Source organism: Paroedura picta, chromosome 2 (genome assembly GCF_049243985.1).
Source record: "Paroedura picta isolate Pp20150507F chromosome 2, Ppicta_v3.0, whole genome shotgun sequence".
In the NCBI taxonomy this organism is placed as follows: domain Eukaryota; kingdom Metazoa; phylum Chordata; class Lepidosauria; order Squamata; family Gekkonidae; genus Paroedura; species Paroedura picta.
The window spans coordinates 5,229,528-5,252,849 of NC_135370.1; the positions used below are offsets into that span (position 1 = coordinate 5,229,528).

Here is a 23,322-nt window from a genome sequence, read left to right on the forward strand (position 1 = left end):
ATTCCAAGCCATTAGGAATACAATTTCTAACAAGACCATAGCTGACCCAGCCACCAAACTGTGCCAATTTGTTCTCACCCATAACCCTTTAAACATCCCTTCAAAATAAGATACAGACACGCCACAACAATGAACATAAGGAACATTTTATTTTCATGGAAATTTTAACTCATGACAATGACAAATCAATGGGAACCCTGAGCTTGTTTCTCTGCAACGAGATAGTCCCATCTGGGAGTGATGTGAGACAATGACACCCGAAGTGTGTTGTAAAGGGCCGGGGGGATGAAGTAAAGGGCCGGGGAGGGGGGGGAGAAGGAGTCCTTCGCCAATTAGTCGACGGACCACCTCAAATTAGTTGACGGACCACATGTGGTCTGCGGCCCACAGGTTGGGGATCGCTAATCTATACCATCAAAGGCTTAAAGAATTTCTCATCTTGAAGTATTGTATATGCCATCAAGTGCCAACAATGTCCCTCTGTTCTCTACATAGGGCAAACAGGTCAAACCCTCCGCCAAAGGATTAATGGACACAAGTCTGACATCAAAAAACACAGAATTGAAAAACCTATAGAGGAACTTATAAGGGACCTGAAAAGTAGCTGTCTTATTGCAAAGGAACTTCAAGAACAAGCTAAAAAGGGAGATTGCGGAAATGCAAGTTATTACAACAGTCAAAACTATGACATACCCTAGACTCAACAAGAACATAGGTTTTTTATCTCACTATTCATGCTAACCTTGTTTCACACTTGTATGGAGACAGATGGGGCCAGCAGCAAATGGTGGGGGTCTTTGATCATTGACATAGACAGTTTTACTACTCCTACTAAGGGTAAAGCCCATTTGTAAAAATGGGCAGAGTAGGAGCCCGCCGAAGGATGGGCGGGCCCCTGCCAGACGCGCGTGAGTGGGAGGGCGCAGTAGAATGCCGGGGCCAGCATTGGGCGTGTAGGCTGCCCTTGGCCAGTCTCTGGCGCATGTAGGCGGCTTGGCGGCGAGCAATCTATGGCCGTGGCAGCCAGAAGGATGGGCGGTGTGGGGAAGGGAATGGCGGCCACGCGATCGACCGTGAGAGGGTGGCGGTGTGTGGCGGCCGGGCAGGCGGGCCTCCCTCCCCGGCCCGCGAAGGTAGGAAGACGGTGGGCAGCGGCAGGTGCACAGGCAGGCCCCTCCTCCCCGGCAAAGGTGGGCGGTCCCGTGGGTGGAGGGTCCGGGCAGCCTCAGTGGGCGCGGGTCTTGGCCGGGAAAGGAGCAGGCCCGCCGAGTCATCGGCGCAGTGGGCCCACTCCTTTACCGTGCCCCCCCCCCGGCCAAGGCGGCTGCGTGGCCATCGGGAAAATAACTCCTTTCCCGAGGGCAAGGGGAAGCCGGCCAGAGGACTTAACGGCGGGGAAGGTGTCTTCCTCGGAGCGGCGACTCCCCGGCTGGCCCAGGCAAGGCCGGGCCAACCGACCAATAGGGAGCCGCACTTTGCGTGGCTCCCAATTGGCTGCTGCTGATTGGGCCCCGCCCTTTCTTCCTCCCCTTTTGACGTTACTCTTTTATTTATACCGCTCGGCAGGAGCGGTTTAAAGATTTTGTGAACTACAACTGAATTCGAGGGGACTGATTGGGTGTTTTGGCAAAGAATTATCATATGGCTGTGTTATGGACCATGCATTTACAAGACCACAACAAAGACAGCTAAGCAGCAAGAGGATTTATTTAGGATACATGTTTGCAAGCATGGAGAGAAAGCTAATAGGTGCATTCTCTGAAGTCTGCATCAGTGCAGCTCATTTTTAAGACCTTGATACGTCATCATGAGGTATCCTGACGCTCACTCCCTCAGTGTCCCTTTGACCAATCAGGTCAACGACAAAGGGCGTACAATCTGACCTATCACAGATGGCTATATATCTTATTACAATTTTCTCACTCTATGTTTCAAAGAATACATTCCTTTATATGGAGGGATGCTACATTCAGGAGCTATCTGCTTTTGACAAATTCAAGGTTACTTTGAGAGACAAAGAAATAACTATACACAAAGCAGCCAACAATGAACTCAAGATACATTCTGCCTGACCTAAAAATAAACCATAGACAGACTGTGGCTAAAGTGTGTTCCACAAATCTGTATTTGTGTTCTTGTGTTCCACAAATCTATATAATCTATATCAGCTGTATTTGGATGTGTGACACAGTTTACTAATTTAACAGAATTAATTTTTGCTTTATATTCCCACTGTCATGATGGTAGTTTATAGTCTGAGGAAGAATGCTTGCACTCACAAGCTCCCGCGTTGAAAAAAATCATTGTTGGTCTTAAAGGTGCTACTGGACTCTGATTTTATTGTCCCCCAAAGAGCATTATGGTCAAGTGACCAAGATCTACTTAGGATCTCCGGCTCCAAGAGATCAAACTGGCCTCAACCTGATCCAGGGCTTTTTCAGCCCTACCTTTAGCATGGTAGAAGGCTCCACCACAGGAGACCAGAGCTTTGTGGGACCTGACATTTCCCCGGGGCTTGCAAGGCAGATGGGTTCTGCCAGGCCTACAGTTGAGGCCTAACAAGGGATAACATGGGATTGATTAAACCTCTCCACCTTCATTTGCATTCTCCAGACTAGGATTTTATATGGCAATATTAGAATGTAACATATTTTTGAAATTTTACTCTAAATCTGATTTTAGATTGTATTTTAATATTTTATCTTTATTTTATTTTATTTGATTTCTATACCGCCCTTCCATATGGCTCAGGGCGGTTTACATACAACATGGGGGGGATACATGGAACAAATTAATATATAACATAAACTAATACAACAACAACAATAATCTAAATAACACAATTTCTGTGATCTTAAACAACAATATAACAGGAACAGGAACTCAGCTAAGGCCCCCAGAGAGGACAGACTGGTTCAGGACATGGAGGGATGTCTGAGGGAGGACCTGTTGTTGATCTTAGGCAAATGCCTGGTGGAGGAGTTCCCTTTTGCAGGCCCTGCAGAATTTTGGGAGTTTGGACAGGGCCTTGATCTCTTCAGGGAACTCATTTCACCAGGTGGGGGCCAAGACAGAAAAATCTATGGCCCTCATTGAGGACCCCATGCTTCTTTGGGGCCAGGGATCACTAGCCAGTTAGCGGTGGCAGAGCATAATGCTCTTTTGGGGGTACAGGCGGTCTCTTAGGTACGCTGGGTCCAGACTGTGTATGGCCTTGAAGGTAAGAACCAAATCCTTAAGCCTGATCCGGAATTCAATTGGGAGCCAGTTGAGTTGTTGAAGTATAGGCCGGATGGAAGATTTCCATGGTGTATTGGTGAGAATCCTGGCCGCTGAGTTCTGTATCAATTGCAGTTTCCAGATCAAGGATAAGGGTAGGGCTGCGTAGAGTGAGTTGCAGAAGTCCAGTCTAGAAGTGACCGTCACATGGATCACTGTGGCTAGGTGTTCTGGTGCGAAGTAGGGTGCTAGTAGCTTGGCTTGCCGTAGGTAGTAGAAGGCCTGCTGCGCTACTCTTGTGACCAGTGCCTCCATGGAAAGGGAGGTGTCGAGGATCACCCCCAGGTTTCTGGCAGAGTGGCCTATTGTTAGATGCACTCCGTCCAGGTTGGGTAGGCGCACTTCCTCGCTTGGTCCCTTCTTACCCAGCCACAGGACCTCCATCTATGTAGGGTTGAGCTTCAGACGACTCTGCTTGAGCCATTTCATCACTTCTTTCAAGCTTCTGGTTAAGGTTTCTGAGGGGGGGGGGATCATGGCAGTCATCCATAAGGAGGAAGAGCTGGGTGTCATCTGCATATTGGTGGCAACCCAGCCCAAACCTCCATACCAGCTGAGAAAGAAGTCGCATGAAGATGTTAAATAAAATAGGAGAGAGGACTGCTCCCTGTTGAACTCCACATGTGAGCTGATGACGGTTGGATCACTGGGGCTTTATATAGGTGGTTTTATGATTGTTTTTATGGGAAATTTTATTGTTTGGATGATTTTGTTACCTGCCATGAGCCACTATATGAGAGTGGTGGGTTATGAATGAACAAATGAATACATAAATGAATAATGAATGAATAATAGATTTGGGCTGACCAAAAATACATCTCCAGAGGATCCATAATTCAGAATGTAATTTTTGTGTCATGGTGGAGCCACAAAGCAGTGAACCCATTCATTCTTTTAGCGGTGCAGTCTGTGGCTTTGGGCATGGGATATGATTTGAGGGTGAGCTTGGACTACACAATGTAAAAGTCCTGAGGATCCATGAGGATCTGTACTTCAGAACCATGTTTTTGCATATGAACCTGGTGGTATTTGTGGTGCAAGCTGTGGTTATGGATATGATAAGCTTATTTTTATGCTGAGTTTGAGATGACACAACCCCAAAAACTCGAGAATCCATGCTTTGAAACTACGTTTTTGCATCATTGTGACGCCATGAGTTTTGTGGTGCTGCTTATAGTTTAAGACATGATCTACAATATGACAATGTTTTTATTTTATTTTAATGTAAAGATTATATGCATTCACAGGGATCCATTTAAAATTCTCTGGATCCAAGTTTCACACAGACCCTTTATTCAGTACCTTTTTATTCTGCCTTTCCTCCAAGGAACATCAGGGGAGCCAGCATGGTATAGTGGCTAAGAGAAGCAGCTTCTAATCTGGGGAGCCAGGTTTGATTCCCAGCTCTTCCACATGCAGCCAGCTGGGTGACCTTGTGCCAATCACAGTCCAGATATTGCTGTTCTGGCAGAGCAGGTTTGTCCCAGCTCTCTCAGCCTCTCCTACCTCATAGGGTGTCTATTGTGGGGAGAGGAAGAGAAGCCTTGATTGCAAGCCACTTTGAGATTCCTTCAGGCAGTGAAAAGTGGAGTATAAAAACCAACTCTTCTTCTTTTTCTTCTCTCCTGCATGGGTTTAACCTCTCAAGAACCCGTGGAGCAAGAGACTGGCTGCAGATCACTCTGAATGCTTTGTAGCTAGGGATGCCAGCCTCCAGGTGGAACCTCTGCTGCCGCCCTTCTGAGGCCAGTCGGGGGGGGAGGGGGGAGGGCCCGCCTGCCACCGCTGGCGCGGCGCATCCTGCCTTGTGGCCCCAGATGTCTGGTCACTTTAGTCTAGAGGCATTTTCTTTTTTACACACACACAAACACAGAGAGAGAGAGAGAGAGAGAGAGAGAGAGAGAGAGAGATGGCAGTGAACACATACACATACCTTGTTAAATTATAATAACTTGATTTATGTATGGCTGTGCTTCCTTGGCAGCCAGCAACCTTCCCTGGCCCTCCCCCTCCCCCACGAACCCATTCCCTCCCGGGGAGCATGGTGCTCGTGTCCCTGACGTGGTGGCTGTTCTTTCTGGGTCGCCGCAGACCTTCCCCGGCTCTCCACCTCCCTCACGAACCCCGCACTCACCCTCTGCCATCCCCCAACACCCAACCAACCACCCATCTCTACCCTGACCTATTCCCCCGTGGCCCCCCCAACTCACTCCCCCTCGCCATCCCTTCCCCCTCCTTCCTCTACATCCCTTTACATCTTCCTTCCTTCCTTCCTTCCTTCCTTCCTTCCTTCCTTCCTTCCTTCCTTCCTTCCTTCCTTCCTTCCTTCCTCCCTCACCTTTCTGCCTCTTTCTCCCCCCTCACGCTTCCTTTTTTCCTGTCTTTCTGCCTTTCTTCCTTTTTCCCTTCCTTCTCTCCCTCCATCCACCCATTTCCTTTTCTCTTCTAGCTCTGTCCCATTCTATCTCACATTGCTTATTCTCCTTTCTCTCTCTCTCTCTCTCCCTCTCTCCTTCTACCTTTCTCTGTGCCTGCATGCCTTCCTTCCTTCCTCCTCTCCCTTCGGGGTGCCAGCCGCTGCGGGGTGCCCTCCTGCACCCACCCACTGTCCGCTAGCGCCCGCTGTATCTCTTATACAGTGGGCTTGCTTTCTAGTATAAAATAAAACAATAAAATCACCCCAATAAACCCCCACTAAAAAATCCCCCCAAAATACATCATAGTCTTTACACAGAAAATCCAAGATATACAGCGGTAAAAACAATGATCTCCCATCTAATGACATTCCTGGGGGTGGACAGAGGGGTTTCAGATCAAATCAAATCCGCCCACAGAGTAGCCCAGGAGGGGGGTCCAGATCTTCCTCAGCGCATCAGCCTCAAGCATAGGCCTGGCGGAAGAGCTCCGTCTTACAGGCCCTGCAGAAAGCTGAAAGCTCCTGCAGGGCCCGTAGCTCTTCCTGGAGCTCATTCCACCAGGCAGGGGCCAGGACCAAAAAGGCCCTGGCCCAGGTTGAGGCCAGACACGCTTCCCGGGGACTGGGAATGACCAACAAATTTGAAGAACCCACATAGGGCAAAAGGCCCTATGTATGTGGGTGAGAAATCAAGTATGTGGGTCCTAGACTGCGCAGGGCCTAAAGCTAAGTACCAGAACCTTGAACCAGATCCGGGCAGCAACCGGCAACCAATGCAGCTGCCTCAGCAAAGGCTGGATATGGGCCCTCCAAGATGTCCCTGTGAAGACCCTAGCAACCACATTTTGCAACAGTTGTAACTTCTGGATCCGGCTCAGGAGCAGACCTGCGTAAAGCGAGTTACAGAAATCTATTCTGGAGGTGACTGTCACATGGATCACTGTGGCCAGATGCTCAGGAGACAGGTAGGGTGCTAGTAGCTGAGCTTGGCAGAGATGGAAAAAAGCCTAGCTGGCTACCTTCGTGACCAGAGCCTTCAGTGTTACTGCCAGATTCCTGGCCTGGGACCTTATGACCAGTTGTTTCCCTGACAAGGTGGGTAAGTGCACTTCCTGATCTGATGCCCTCCCACCCAGCCACAGGACCTCCTTCTTGGAGGGGTTGAGTTTCAGGCGACTCTGCTCAAGTTATCCAGCCATGGCTTCCAAATATCTGGCAAATGGTTCCGGGGGGGGGGGGGGTCCAGGCGGCCATCCATCAGGAGATACAGCTGGGTGTCATCTGCATATTGATGACAGCCCTAACTGTAGCTCCATACCAGCTGGGCCAGAGGGCGCATAAAGATATTAAACAATGTGGGGGAAAGGACCAAGCCCTGTGGGACCCCACAAGGGAGCCACACTGGCCTCGATAGCTCTTCCCCCACCGCCACCCTCTGGGTCCAATTTAAGAGAAAGGAGCATATCCAGCTCAATGCAGTGCCCCGTACCCATGTCCCAGCATGGCAGCAAGCCAGCAGTTCATGGTTGATCACGTCAAACGTGGCTGACAGATCTAAAAGAACCAGCACGGCTGACCTGCCCTGATCTAGCTGGCGACAGAGATCGTCCGTCAGGGCGACCAGCACCGTCTCCACCCCTTGGTCTGGACGGAAGCCAGATTGATATGGGTTGAATGCTGAAGTTTCTTCCAGGAATGCCAGGAGCTGGTCCGCCGTGGCCTTTTCAACTACCTTCCCCAGAAACGCTAAGTGCGAGACTGGTCAGTAGCTGGCAGGGTCCCGTGAGTCCAGCAATGGTTTCTTGAGGAGAGGACAAACCACCGCCTCCTTAAGTAGCTCCAGAAACTCCCCCTATTGTAGGGAGCAGTTGACAATTTTCTTGAGCTGCTCTCCTATCCGAAGGCCCCCTCCTTTTAGGAACCAAGATGGACAGGGATCAAGGGGGAAAGTGGTAGCCCTCACCTTCCCCTGCAACCTGCCCACTTTGGGTAAGGAGAGCCGCCTGAAGCCATCAAATGTCACCTCCAAAGGCGGACAACAAGCCTCCAGTTCATTTACTGTATCAATTGTGGCGGGAAGTTCGCGGTGGAGCGACATGACTTTATCCGCAAAATTTTTTGCTAAAGCCAATATCCAATTTCCTAATATTTTGGCACCCTTCCTTGAGGGCGGTAAGAGACCAAACTACCCTAAAATAAAATTATAAATGTTGAAGTATAAATAATTTTAAATGTGAAATGTGTAATTTGTTTTACCATTGATGTTGTAAGCCAGTGGTCCGCAACCTTTCTAATGCTGCGGACTGGCGGCGGTGGGGAGGGTGATTGCGCGGCCGTGCATGCCGTGCATGTGCAACGCGCATGTGCAGCAGGTCAGTGCATGCACGTTTGCACCATGCTTGGCCACAAATGCACATGCACAGCACTTCCGCGCCCGGTGGTTGGGGACCATCATTGTAAGCCACCCTGAGTCACCCATGATGGATAGCATAAAGGTAAAGGTAAGCCCTGTGCAAGCCCCGAGTCATGCCTGACCCTTGGGGTGACGCCCTCTAGCGTTTTCATGGCAGACTCAATACGGGGTGGTTTGCCAGTGCCTTCCCCAGTCATTACCGTTTACCCCCAGCAAGCTGGGTGCTCATTTTACCGACCTCGGAAGGATGGAAGGCTAAGTCGACCTTAAGCTGGCTGCTGGGATTGAACTCCCAGCCTCATGGGCAAAGCTTTCAGACGGCTGCCTTACCACTCTGCGCCACAAGAGGCTCTAGATAGATAAGGTAAAGGTAAAGGTATCCCCTGTGCAAGCACCGAGTCATGTCTGACCCTTGGGGTGACGCCCTCTAGCGTTTTCATGGCAGACTCAATACGGGGTGGTTTGCCAGTGCCTTCCCCAGTCATTACCGTTTAACCCCCAGCAAGCTGGGTGCTCATTTTACCGACCTCGGAAGGATGGAAGGCTAAGTCGACCTTAAGCTGGCTGCTGGGATTGAACTCCCAGCCTCATGGGCAAAGCTTTCAGATGGCTGCCTTACCACTCTGCGCCACAAGAGGCTCTAGATGGATAAGGTAAAGGTAAAGGTATCCCCTGTGCAAGCACCGAGTCATGTCTGACCCTTGGGGTGGCGCCCTCTAGCGTTTTCATGGCAGACTCAATACGGGGTGGTTTGCCAGTGCCTTCCCCAGTCATTACTGTTTACCCCCCAGCAAGCTGGGTACTCATTTTACCGACCTCGGAAGGATGGAAGGCTGAGTCAACCTTGAGCCGGCTGCTGGGATTGAACTCCCAGCCTTATGGGCAAAGCTTTCAGACAGCTGCCTTACCACTCTGCACCACAAGATCTAGATGGATAGCATAGAAACAAATAAAAACATAGGCAATAACATCTGCACTCCACTTGACAGTTATATCACAGCACTTTCATCCCCATTCTTCACACTTGAGACTTGACTTTCCAATCTATGCTGAATTTTAATGTTTAAAGTTTTAATCTTTGTTTTATTGTAATATATTATGTAAGCTGCCCTCAGGGAAGGACAGCATGAAACTCTGAAAGTAGATGGATGGATATCCAACATGTGAAGAATGCGAGAAACTTAACTAGATAGCCCAATAAAAGCAGAGCCCAGGGGCACCTTTAAGACCAACAAAGATTTATTCAGGGCGTGAGCTTTCGAGTGCAAGCCCTCTTCCTCAGGTTGATAAGAATCATAGCTCTCTTTTATTTATTCATTATTTGACACCTCCCCCCCCCATTCCTCAAAAGGGCTCAGGGCGGCTTACAAATTTAAACTCTAGTTTTAAATTTCGACTAGTCCGGGGGAGAATCCCATAGCCGCCACTTCTTATGAAGGGTTTTCAGCCGGGTGTGTGTCTGTGCATATGAAGCGCTAAAGATGTAACCTGTGGGTGACCTTTCGGGACTTTTAATCAGGGACGGTGAAACTGGGGCTCTGGCAGGGGCTCATGGTCACTGTAGTGCATGGACCTCTGCATAACCTCCCTTTGGCCGTCCCTGCCATAGACAACCTTCGCCGGAAGTTCCGTCTCTATGGTTGGACGAGCGCCTTCGCGCTCCGCATGCCCGCTCTCCCTCGTCACGTGACTTCGGGCGGTCCCACCGACGCCCCGGCTCCTCCCACGCTCCGGGATTGGGCGGCGGTAGTCAGCTGACGGTGCCGGGCGCTGCTGGCGATTGGACGGCGGGCGCGAGTCGGTGGAGAGCTGCCGCGCCGCCGCCGCCTGCCCTTTCTCCTCAGCGGGCCCGTTGGGAAGGCGGCCGGTCTCCCGGCGGGAGCTTCGGGGCGGGCGGAGGCAGCGGCGTGGCCATGAGCAGGAGGCGGTGCCGCGGCCCCCCCCGCCGCGGCCCGCGGTAGCCCATCCCAGTCTCGCCGCCATGGGCAACACCCTCACCTGCTGCGTCTCGCCCGGCGCCAGCCCCAAGCTCGGACGGGCCCGCGGGGGGGGCGGCCCGGCGGCCGCGGGGCTCGAGCGCAGGGGGGGCGCCTATCGGGAGGCGTCGGAGGCGGAGTCGGGGGACTCGGACCCCGCGGGCGGACCCCACCTGCAGCATATCAGCGACCGAGAGTTCCCGGATGGTGAGTGGGGGGCGGGGCCACGGCTGCGTGGCCTACCTCGCAGGGTGGTTGTGTAGGGGGAAGGCGTGCGCTGCCTGGTGAGGACGCATGCGGGGACCAAACTGGCTGTCCCCAAGGGCTCATGGGCGTTGAACTCTACGGACATCCGGACAGCCACCCTGATGTAGAACGAAGCAGGAGGTTGCTGGTTCATGGTTGAAGTGGCTCATTCCTCACATGTCGGGTAATGCACTTTTCAGAGAGCCAGCTTGGTGAAGGGCTTAGGAGCACGGACTTCTAATCTGGTGAGTGGGGGTTGATTTCTCACTCCCCCAGCTTGGGTACCTTGGGCCAGTCACAGCCCTGATAAAGTTGTTCTGACCAAGCAGTAATAGGGTGATTGTAAGCAGCTTTGAGACTCCTGATAGGCAAAAGCGGCATATAAGAACCAACTTTTCTTCCTTTGCAGCTGGATTTTCCTGTTCAGAACAGGAAAATCTACTTCTAAAGTGCATTTCATGGATGCTTTAGGCTGATCCTGCATTGAGCAGGGTGTTGGATTAGATGGCCTGTCCATCTGTCCTTTTTCAATTCTCTGATTCTATGAAAGTACAGTAAATCAACGTGGAATTCTTCTGGTTCCTGGAGAGACACTGTTAGCAGGGAGAAAGATCAACAAGATGGCTCTTTGTTTTGTGCACAGCTGTTTGCCACACAATGAGAATAGCGATAGGTATTAATGCTTGTAAACTTGACAAACCTAATGCTAGAAGAAGAAAAGTTGGTTTTTATACCCCACTTTTCACTATTTGAAGGAATCTGAAAGTGGCTTATAATCACCTTCTCTTCCTGTTCCCACAGCAGACACCCTGAGAGGTAGGTGGGGGCTAAGACAGCTCTGAGAGAACTGCTCTGTGAAAACATCTTCAACAGGACTGTGACTAGCGCAAAGTCACCCATCTGGCAGCATGTGGAGGAGTGGGGAATCAAATCTGGCTCTCGAGGTTAGAGGCCATTGCTAAGCGTATAGGCTAACTTCTACTTCAACTGACTTCAGTTAAAAGATTCTTGCACAGATTAGGATGAGGTGTAAGTGTGTAAGAAGGCAAGATGTCTAACTGTCTGGGAACATAGCTAAAAAAGCAGAACTGTTGATTATAGGAAGATAAAGGGAGCTTTTTTTTGTTTGTTTTGCAAAGCCCCCTCCAGCACACACTGGCAAGATATATTTATACCTGACATTTGACAAAATGTGCTTATACAGATATGAGAACATATGTGTGTGGTAATCGAAAGACATCTGTGCATGTTTAAAAGTTGTTTATCACGTTGCCTCACTAACGGAATTTTTGGCTTTTTGCTACTGAGATGCCTTTTATTGGAATAAAGTTCTGTCTACTTGTGTAATCTCCCTGTTGTGTCCTTCATTGGGCGTAGGCACACCAGGCAACCAAGCCCTTTCGGGTAACAATTTCTCCTGCTGGAAAAGGACTTAGTGAAGTAAGTCCATTTTCTTATCTTAAAAAAAAGGATGGTGTTGTTCTCTATTGATTTTATAAAGTAGTTGTGCGTGAGAGAGCCGGCTTGTGCATCGCCTTAAGCACCTTGATGTGGTGCAGGACAAAACATTTATTATTTGTTTTTTGGTTAAATGTCTATGTCACCACTCCTAGACTAGGTAGTCCGCAGCAGCTTACAACAAATGTAGAATTTTTAATTTATTTATAATTTGACTTATATGATTGCTGCTCTCAGCTAACTGGCTCACAGCGGTTTACATTTTCACAATACAAATCCATAACATAAGAAACATTAATATACCCCATTAAAACAATATGTGTGTGAGGTGGCTGGATTGCTAACAGCCTAGGAGGGAGTTGTCTCCTTCCACTCATCTGTGATGTAGGTGCCTTGCTTTGTGTTAGCTGGGTTTGTATTGCTGTGTCCCTCCCATATGTCTTATCTTGGGTTCACAAGCATTGGCATTTTCCTGCTCCTTGATGTTGCCTTCCCTCTGGTGACCAGCAGTAGCTTGGTATCAAAGGACCCTGAAAGGTTCTGCAGAAGCTTTGACATTGTAGTGCTACTTGTTACATTAGTGGCTAAATTAGAATGACGCTTCAGATTATTTGCCCCACCCTTGGTTTTGGTTAATAGCAGGTTTGGACCAGTTGCAGGTGACTTTACTTCTCACTGAAGCAGTTGTCCAAACTCATACAGATGCAAAGTAATGTACACTTGCAGTTAACAGCAAAGTAAGGTATTACCACTGTGACTAAAATTCCTTAGTTTCATTGTTCACTATGTGTATTCCTGCTGGAGTATTGAGTTAGATAGTGACTTTCTCTTTCTCAACATTAGGCTTTTCTACTCTGCTTTTTTTGGACTGCAGATTGCTTGCTGATTCTGATATTGTTTCATTCTTTCTTCCATTTTGAGAGGGGTATGTACAGATTAGAACCACTTCAGGGGCAGATTCTCTCATTGCACGCTTTCTACCCAGTGCTCTGGTTCATGAGGTTTGGTTTTGTTTAAGACTCAGAAGCACTCTCTCAAGAGAGCTGGAATCCAGTCCCAAGTTTAGCATTCTCACTTTCCCCCATAGTCAATTGTATTTTGCATTGCTATATTCTGCATAGCCCCTCAGTGCTTTACCAAATAACAAAGAGGAAAAACTGCAGCTGGTGTTTTGTTGCTAGCTGCGTAAGCAGTGGCTCTCTAATTATGAACATGAGGTTAAAACTCTACTTGTTTCTGGAGTGATCAGGCACCTGTGGGATCATCTGATGTGGAATGATGTGTGGTGTATTTTCCCTTGGCAGGGGGGGGGGTGGCTTTCTTGTATACCATCTTTGGGCTGGATTTGTGGACACATGAAATCAGTGGTCTGAATAGTTCGTGTTTAGGATGATGCCTAATCCTTTCCTGGCAAGCTCTGAAGAGTGCTCTTACTGTCTGTTGTGGTTACAGTTTTACACCCTAATAATAAAACGTAATTTTTAATTATAAAATGCAGTAACAAGTCAGAGCTGACAAATTATACCCCTACTCCGGTGGCATTACGGTAACCATTTAGGTTTGTAGCTGTGTTGGTGTGAAGCAACAGGAAAAGTTAGAGTCCAGTGGTACCTTTTAAGTTATATTCTGGATATACTAGGGGCCAAACCCATTGCATTCAGGAATACAACAGGCACTAGATTGGGGTGGTGGTTGAAGAACTCTGCGGATAGCCTTCCCCCAGGACCTGTTGGGAAACTCACCAGCAGGGGCAGCTGTCATATGACAGAAATCTGTAGCCTCCGAGCCTCAGAGAGAAGTGGAAGGAGAAGGGAATGGTCAGGGGTGGGGGACAGAAGGCGACTGGCTGGCCACTGGACAGACAGGCAAGCCAGTTGGAGGGGGAGGCACTCGGGTAGGACAGTTAAGTGCTGCACTTAAGCCATGAGACATGCTTCTCCTTCAAGCCCTTACCAGAAATATATTATGTGGAACAGATAAGGTTGTGTGGGCTTTTGCACATTTTCAGTTAACTGAAGGAGCCTTATGACCAGATTGAGACATCTCTTTCCCCACCCATTCCTATATTCACTGGATGCATAGCCATCATTGACAGCTGAATAGGGATATAGGATTCTTATCTCACCTCAGATGCTAATTTTCTGACTCCAAGCATTTCCCTTCTGTTTTAATCAAGCTAATCATAATATGCGTGGTATCTCTGTATTCTAAACAAGCATTCTTTACAACATTACCTAACCAAGATTTTAAAAAACATCAGATCTCCATTTCTGCTCCTATCAGACAAAGTGAGATTTGACTCTTGAAAGCTTCTCCCTGGAAACACTTGTTGGTCTGTAAGGTGCTACTAGACTTTGATCCAACTCTTTTACTGCAAACCATCACAGTTGCCTTCTGGAACTGCCATCTTTGGATCATAGAACTTCAGTTTGAGACTTATATAACTGCTTGGTCAAGACTCCTGTATTTTGAGCAGGGGTGGGTAGTATTGCATACCTCATGTACATACAGAAAGTGAAAATTGGTGTCGAGTGCAGAATGCAGTATGTGAAAGTCTCTTACTTAAAAAGCAGCATCTGAAACAGTCAAAGTCTGAGGGGTTAAGTAGGATTTCCTTGTGGTCAAGCAGTTATTTTATTTATTTAGTGCATGTATGGCATTTGTGCAGTGTAGCTTGGAGATCCTAGGATTGTCTAGCAGCCAGACAAGAGACATTGGTTTGCCTATCTCCATGTTATGACCCCTGTATTTCTGGGCAGTCTCCTATTCAAAGACTAGACCCTGCTTAGCTTCCAAGCTCTGATGAAATCGGGCTTGCCTGGGTCAAGCGATGAAGCTTCAGTACCTTTCATACCCCCTCACCTCTCCATGACTAATAGAAGCAGAATTAATTTATATAGGGAAGAAAATGTATACATTCTGAATTTATAGAACATGCACCAGTCCCAGAAATGGAAGTATTTTAAATGCTCACAACTCTGTTTGAAGAGATGTCAGGACAAAGGTTACCTGTTTTGTAAAAAGAAAGAAAGAAAGAAAGAAAGAAAGAAAGAAAGAAAGAAAGAAAGAAAGAAAGAAAGAAAGAAAGAAAGAAAGAAAGAAAGAAAAGAGCCTGTCTCCAGCCCTTTTGCAACACTGTTGTTGATTGTCTTGGATTATCCAGCATTGCATGAATGGGCAAGGGATAAGGGTGAATCAGTGCTCTTGCAACCTGTGGGCAGAAGAAAGGGGGTCCAAATTGGCAATTTGGTTTGGGAAAATTCCAGCTCAGTTCGGGGGGGGGGGGCTGCCCTTAACCAGAATTCGTAGATTTGTGAGTACTTGAGAGTGCAAGGATTGTTGTCAAAATTTCTTTGTTCTGAAGTGAAGGTTGTTCATATTTTCCCTGGCTAGCAAGGCTTTTGCACCACACGTTGTTGATAAGTGAACAGACATGATCCACATGGATGGAAGAATTGCTTGCAATGCTAAGTATATAGTTAAGAAAATATCGGCACCAACTCTTCTTCTTCTTGATGCCATTATGACTGGACAATGGTGAGCTGTATACAAACCCCACAGGAAGTTGTGTTCCAGCAATTAAACCACAAACCAAACATCCCCTTTCAGCTGAGCTCTTTTACCATACAGTTTACCTTCTCAGCTATAGGTTACCACAGGGTTTCATGAAACCCTGAGTTTCCTGACGGAAAGGTTTCCTGAATGGATGGGAATTAATTTTAAACAGTTATTTGGCCATGTGACACCCCCACCCCCCTCAAATGGTCAGTGATGGGGCTGGAGGAGGTGGGAAGGAGTGGGGCCCTGTGCTGGTATGCTTCCCAACCATATTCCACACAATCGCACTACTTCTGGGGGTTCTCGAAGCCTGAAATATGTTTCAGTGGTAAAAACAAAGTTGAAAAAGGCTGGGTTACCAGGTGTTTGCTACCAGACCCATTAAAATCTCCCACCTCTCTGTTCCCGAACTAGCATTCAAGGATTGATACCTATTTTTATAATACTTTCTTACATAGAGAAGGTCTATGATCACTTTCTTACATAGAGAAGGTCTTTCCAGGAAGGATGTGAAAGCATTTGAAAATCTCTCTTGCCCCTCATTCCTGGGGAAGCTTTCCTTACTACTGAACTTGCACCCATTGGATTTCTGCTTGTTCAGGCAGCTAAAGAAAACAGGTTTAAATTTTTTCTCCCTCAGATGTGAGTGACATCTTGTCCGGATGTTTCCCACTACTCAATCAGGAAGGCAGGAACAACTTCTCCCACTTCCTGTCTCCTTGCGTGGGATCACCCCCAGCTCAGTTTTCTTCCTGCCTTGAGAGGGAGGCAGCTAGCCTAGGCTAATCTGATTCTTCCTTGCATCTAACTCAGACTTTTTCAACCCTGAAATATTTTTCAGGTTTCTAGGAACTCCAGAAGTAATGTCATGCCCCTTCAGAGAAGTGGGCACGGAAGTAAGATGCAGGGGCCAGCCAATCAGTCAATCATTTACCATTTCAAAGAGACTAGGCCTGTATAGCAGCCTTTCTGAACTTTCTTACTGTTGAGAGGCCCCTGAAACATTCTTCAGGCTTTTAGAAACCCCAGGAGTGTTTTGATCATCCGGGATATGATTTGGAAGCATACCTGTGTGCATGTCCACCAGGGGCTCCACCCCTTACCATCCCATCCAGGTCCTTCATTGGCCATTTTGGGAGGAGTGGGTTGACATGACTATGTATAATCATATCACCCGATATATAAAAAATCAATCACAACCCATTTGGGAAACCCTTCCAGGACTGTGAAGAAACTGCAAGGTTTCATGAAACCTTGATTGAGAAAGCCTGATCTAACGCTTAAAAATCCTTCCTTTTTCTTGCTTTTATACCTTTCCTCTTGCTTCTATTTGCGTCTCCTTCTGTCTTTTTTTTTTGCCTTATTTGCTAGTCTCTTCTAGAGCAGGAAGGTGGGGGAGTTGTTGTGACAAAAATGGCAGCCATTTTAGACACGTTTTTTCCCCCAGTGCACTTTTCAGCCACCCCATCATGACAGAGCCGGCTCAAGACAACGGCTTCATTTTGGAGGATTATACTCACGCTCCCATATTAGGGGAGAGAAGAGGAACTTCAGTCTTAGCCAGCACGTTCACTGGCCACAGCAGGGGGCAAGCACCAGAAAGAAAGCAAAAGTGGCACAAAGAGAAGGAAGCAACTCCAAGGCACAAGCCCCACCATCTTGGCTTGCTCCAGTGGCAATCTTGTACAAGCTGCCACAGCCTTGAACTGCTGAGAGCAATGGGGGCTGTGGAGTCACCATGCCTACTGTAGGAAGTTAGGCGCAAGCTACTTCTGGGCACGTAAACAAGCCCTTTAATGTACCATCAGATTTTCTTTTCATTTCTTTCATTTACTTAGAAGAACAATGGGGGAGGAATATGACATTTCTGCCAGTCAGGGTAGGCTCATCTGGATAGGAGGGGATAAGGGCCCAATATATGTTGTCTCTGATCTCTTTGAGCTCCAAGAGGAGATCCAGGCCCTGTCTGAGCTATCACAGTACCTCAGGGCTAGCAAAATAGAGCTCGTTCCACCAGGTGGGGGCCAGGATGTGGGGGATCCATTTCAAAATCTACCCAGGTGGTTCAAAATAAGGGCAGAATAGAGTCTATTGTGGTTGAGTTCTCTGACAGTGAATACCAAGTAGGAAGGAGGGAAAATTCCTTTCGGATGAGGAAATAGAAGATACTCAGGTGCCAAAAACCTTCCAAATGTTTTTTTTGTTGCCAGAGGATTATCAATATTTGCTGTCCAAATCCCTGGCAGCCCCGGATCTGAAGTAGTAGCCCATCATGCAGGCTCCCAAGCCAGAGCAACTTAATGTTAGCAGAATTAGAAATCAATAATTTTTTTCCAACTTCATAAACAGCAGAGCACCCATTCCCTGAGCTTTTTTGGGAAAAGATGAAAGCGGAATGGGTTTTTATGAGGTGTGATAAGTTGAACATGTACAGTTCTGCAGGTGCAGCGCTTGGCAGCAGGGTATTGCAGCACATTATGGACTAGGATGACTGGGCCTCCTGAGAGGTCCCAAACAAGATGTCCTCCACCTCAGAGGGAGAACAGCCATTGCGTATTTACCAAAAAGGGTCCTTCTGGGATAAGGAGTACACCTTGTCCTTCCCATTGTGATCTGAGTCCTTATGGGGAGGTGTGACATGAGGTGGTTTAAGTCAGGATTAGGCACACAGGCTTAACCCCCTCCCAGAGCTCACATACAATTAGGAGGGGGAGCAATGGAAGTGACTGATTCCCCTACTTCTAGCCAATCCATTAGGACAGGTGGGAAAAGACAATGGATGGCCAGGGGCCCATGGACCCCTGGTTGGGAATCCCTGGTTTAAAGGATAGTTTTTAGATAAGTTCCTAGCTGTTGGAGTCCTAAAACTGAGCTGGGGGGTGGTCCCACACAAGGAGACAGGAAGCAGAAGAAGTTATTCCTGCATCCCTGACTGTGTAGTGGGAAACATCAAGACAATATGCCATCCTTACCTCAGAGAAGGACCCTTCTTGGTAAGTGATGAATGGTGGTTCTCTTCTTCAAATGCTGTTACAGACTGCTGTGGCATAAGGCTTTTGTGCATATTGGTTTTTAAGCAGTCACAGCAGCCTCAAGTTGTAATTTTAGTCTAACCTATAATACTGTGTTCCTTCTTTTAAAAAAACATTTCAATGAGGCTGTGAGTACTCTGCCTTGCCCTTCTTCCAGATGTCTGAGGACAATATTTATTGTTGTTTCCTCTGTTCTGTCCTCCCAACAAGCCTGAGATAAGGTAGGAGGATATGACTAGCCCCGGTCACCCACAATGCAAATCTATGCAAAGTTACCATAGCTGAAGCCTGTTGAAATCGATGGGCTTTGACTGGAGTAACTGCACACCAGCAGTCACCTTTATAACTTTATTTTGGGGGGAAGGACTCTTTACTGACCTTCTTCTTTAATACAACACCCAGATCACTTCAGAATATTTTCCTGTCTGTTAGAAGGTACGCAACGCAATGTACAACAAATAAAAGTCAGTGCAGTTGTTAAATAGCATAAAAACTAAAGTCTCTACATTCAGAGCCAAATCCAATAAAGTCAGGCAGCAGCAGAAAAGCCCAGATAGTAGAGTTATAACATCTTGTAAATGCAGAAACTAGGATATTTTATAAGTTCAGATTTGTCAGAACAAAGGCAATGAACAGTGGGCTCACAGAAAATTAATTGCGATACTGTTAGCTAAAATGATTAGGGAAGCTTTCAGTTAAACTCGACTGGCATCATTTACAAGAAGACTTTATACTATCAAACTCTCTATAGACAGGAAGTGGAAATGAATGTAACTTTTCTTGTACCTTCAATTTTCAAAACATTTGGTGCTTATAGCAGCGCCCACCCCAAAACCCGCCTGCCAGCTGGGCGAACACTCACCTCCCCCCAAATTTCCAGCCAGCGGCCAAGCCCAGCACATGTGACTTCTTTGCCCTTCCAGGACTGCTGCCCCCGGACTGTATGCCGCCGCCAGACACAAGGCCGCTGCCACCCCAAGCTGGAAGCGCCGCACCACAGGAAGACCTGCCGCCCACCTGGAGTTGCTGGCCCAACAGGATGATTGCGCGCTGAGGGAGCCGGGGGGGGGGGGCTTTCCACTGCCAGTTGACTGACGGAGCCTTCTTGAGGCGGTGAGAGGGCTTTGCGAGCCAATGGGATGCTTGCACGGTGAGGGGGCTGGGGGGGCTTTCCATTGCCCCTTGGCCCGCAAAGCCCTCTCACCCCCTCGCAGACGCCGCGAGACGGCTTTGTAGCCCAACAGGATCCTGGCAGTGGGGGAGGACCGGAGGGGGAGTTTCCCTTAGCCATTGGGTCCCTTTCAAAGCCCATTTTTAAAATGGGCTTTGATACTAGTTAGATATAAATTCTGCAGTGCAGAAAGCTGGTCAGCTGCACGGTTGGAGACTTCAAATCATGTTCCCAGTTTAAAAACGTTTTAGTTCTAAACCAATTTGTATGATCAGTTTGGATATGAACAGAAGGCCTCATCTAAGTGTCGTAAACTGATTTTTTCTCTTGATTAGTAATAGTTTCTCTCCCTCCCCTCACATTTCCACTCTTGTTATCCGAAACCGGCCAAGTTTTCTTCTTAGATGAGTGGGTTGACAAGAAGTACTCACAGTTTAAGTGTAAAGATGATATTTAAAGTGCCAGTCATGTGAGAAATGCCCCTTTGTCTGGAGCGATGGTTTTGCTTAAAATATTTGTCTCAATGTGCGCTGAAGCAGTTCAGCTCATCCATTGCTTTCTGGGGACTACAGAAAGTGCTGATGAAGTCATCTGTCAGTGTCGGACAGCCTGGCCCAGGGAGAAACCCAAGCCAAGCCAAGGGAGATTATTAGATGACTTAATGGTTGAAATATGTGCTGCATCAAAACCTTAGAGCTGTCTGCTGAAGTGGAGGATGGGGAATCCTCCAACATAGGGGAAAGCAATATGTTAGGTCCCTTACTGTTATACGATTGTGTTTACTTGCAACAAGCCACTGCTCAGGGTCAGTTTGCAATCCATAGAAAAAGATTAGAGCTTTTTGAGGACTGACCCATATGAGACTGCAGGAGATGGTGCTGCATGTTTTGAGTGCCTCCCCTGAGGGTGGTGTGGAGGAAACCTGCCCTAAATCTAGGGCAAGTGTCACCATTTGGTTTTGCTGATGGTGCTTAGCATATATACTAGGAGGAGCTGTGGCTCAGCGGGAGAGCTTCTGCTCAGTATGCAGGAAGTCCCAGATTTAAACCCCGGCATCTCCTGTTTGAAGGACCAGGTAGTAGGTGCTTTGAAAGACCTCTGCCTGAGTCCCTTGAGAGCCAATACCAGTCTGAGTAGACAATAATGACCTCAATGGACCAGTGGTCTGATTTAGCTGCCTGTGTTCTGGGCACGGGTGGAGGATTTGCATAAGCATTACATCCCTTTTCTGTCATGTTCAAATATAGCCATATGTGGGCAGATTTGTAGCACTAATGCACTAGTGGGCCAGGTGGGTGAGCTACTAGTATTATATTGTACCGTTCAAATAAGTTAGTTTCTTACCCTTATGATGTAACCCACCCCAAGATGACTGGATCAAGAGAGGCGGACTATAAATACAAATGTTTGACATAGTTGACCATGAGTTGTTGGCCTGCCATTTCGCCATGACCAGGATTTGGTGGGCCGCCCTTCAGTGGCTGTGCTCCTTTCTCCAGAACTGGACACAGAGGGCAGCAGTGGGGAAGCAGCTTTCTTGTCCCTGGCAACTCCCATGTTCTGTTCCGCAAGGGGCAGTGCTCTCCCTCATCTTATTGAACATATTTCTGTGCCTTCTAGCTCAGCTGGTCCAGAGTTTGGGGCTGGGTTGTCATCAAAATGCACATGGTTGTCATCAGTATGCACCAACCTTTACGTAGTTGGATGTATAGACTGGCCTTCAGGAAAGCAAATTTTAACAGACTTAAAGGTATGTTGGACCTGTGGTCCAAAAGAGATGGGAGTTCAGAGAGCTGAGAGTTTCTTAAAAGTGAAATACTGAAGGTTCAATCACAAACAATTCCCTTGAGATAAAAACATGGAAGGAGCCTAAGGAAGCCAAGGTGGCTTCATAAGCAGCTATCAAATGATCTGAGGAATAAAAAGAGTCATTTAGGAAATGGAAGGAAGGCCTTATTACCAAGGATGAATATAAACAAATAACCAATAATTGTAGGGAGAGTGTTAGAAAAGCTAAAGCTCAGTCTGTGCGTAGGCTAGCAAGAAGTGCTAAACATAGGAAAAAAGGCTTCTTTAGTTATATTTCAAGCAAGAAAAAGAATAGGGACACCATAGGACCACTGCAAGGAGAAGAAAGTGAAATTATAACAGACTAGGGGCAAAGCCCGTTGTCTCCAAGAATACAACGGGCGCTAGAGCTTGGCAGTGGGAAGAGGAAGGGGAGGAGTTGTCCAGTCTGTAAGGGCATGGGGTTGTGTGGGAGGTTGTGGTGGCATGGTGGCAAATGAGGCCATGGGTGTGGAGATATGGGTGTCAAGAACCTGTGGTGTGGAATGTTCGTTGATTGTGGGAGAGGACTGACCTTTGGGAATTGTGGCATAGTGGTTACAGATGAGCTTTCCAGAGCCATGTCACTTCCCTTCTTGTGTGAATTAGGCCACATTCACCGAAATGCCCCTCTGCCCTAATACACATAGGGTAGTCACAGTACACAGGTGTCCACCCTGTTCCTTCTGTCTCCCATATTTTCACTATTGGTAAAATGTTATGTGCCCACATGCTTCTTTCATGGTTGCTCCTTAGAAGAATGGATTTTTGTACCCCATTGCTTACTACCCAAAGGAGTCTCAAAGCGGTTTACAAACACCTTTTCCATTTGTCTCTCCACAATAGTCAACCTGTGAGGTATGTAGGGTTGTGAGAGATCTGAGAGAACTGGGAATGGGCCGCAGTGACCCAGCAGGCCTCAGGTGTCTCAAAGCATTTTCCAATCATCTTCCCCTTCTCTCCCCATAGCAGACTCCCCATGAGGGAGGTGGGGTAGCAAGCCTCACAGGGAAGCTGGCAACCCTAAGAGGAAAACTGTCTGTGCACAGCAGTCTTGATCTTAGTAAGGTTTTTAATACTGTTTTTTTATTTGCAGGCCAAGGTTATTTGCCAGTTACTATTTCAGTTACGATGTGTCTCCAGACATTTACTTGTTCTCTATTTAGTTTCAGGCTGTAAATATTTATATAGACCTTCCTGCACTTTCCAGACTCACAGGACTGATGCTGGTCTGCCTGTCTGCGCCCCAGAAGACAAACAGTTGCTGATAAGGGCTGGCCATAACCCATAGGCCAGGAGGGACACTCCTGCACCACTCCCTACCAACTGCAGGCAAAAATGGCTCATTTGAAGGCTGGACTCTGAGGCATTGTACGATTTTGAAGTCCCACCTCCAAACCTCCAGGAATATTTCCAACCCAGGGGTAGGCAACCTACAGGTGTGGCCTGGAGAGCTCCTGGAATTACAGCTCACCTTCAGAGTATAAAGATCAGCCCCCCAGGCAGAAAGGGCTACTTTGGACAGGGTTGTAGTAGAGAAGAAACATTTAAGGCTTCCCACACAGGTTGTTGTTGAATTGAAAGACTTGAGGCCTACTGCACAGGGTTGTTGTGCAGATGAAACAGGAGACAAAAGAGCCAGCTTCCTCTGCAGAATAACGCTGTGCAGTGGCTTCAAATCTGCAGAGAGTTGCAAAGAAGAAAGACACATGGCTTGGCTGTGTCTAACCCCCGGCCAGAGCAGTATTTTAAGTGAGAAGGGGCTTTTCTGTGGCCTCCCTGTCAGGCAACTGTTTGGCAGAAGGGGAAAGTCCCCCCCCCCTCAAAAGGAAGGCCCTCAGGCTCCCCTGCATTGCTCTTGGAAAGGCCTCCTTCCCTCTGTCAGGGCCTGTCAGAGGCTCCTTCGCAGAAGGCCTGAAGGGGGGGGGGGAGCACTCTGCAGCCTC

At 47.8% G+C, this 23,322-nt stretch overlaps 1 protein-coding gene across 1 annotated transcript in view; it reads left to right on the plus strand.

The window, feature by feature from the left end:
* Positions 1-9,872: 9,872 nt before the first annotated feature.
* CCNYL1 (cyclin Y like 1) overlaps positions 9,873-23,322 on the plus strand; it is a 75,059-nt gene continuing 61,609 nt past the window's right edge. Inside the window, exon 1 of the mRNA XM_077319273.1 lies at positions 9,873-10,291. Coding sequence (XP_077175388.1) covers positions 10,090-10,291 — 202 coding nt within the window. The 5' untranslated portion in view covers positions 9,873-10,089. The remainder of the gene's footprint in view (positions 10,292-23,322) is intronic.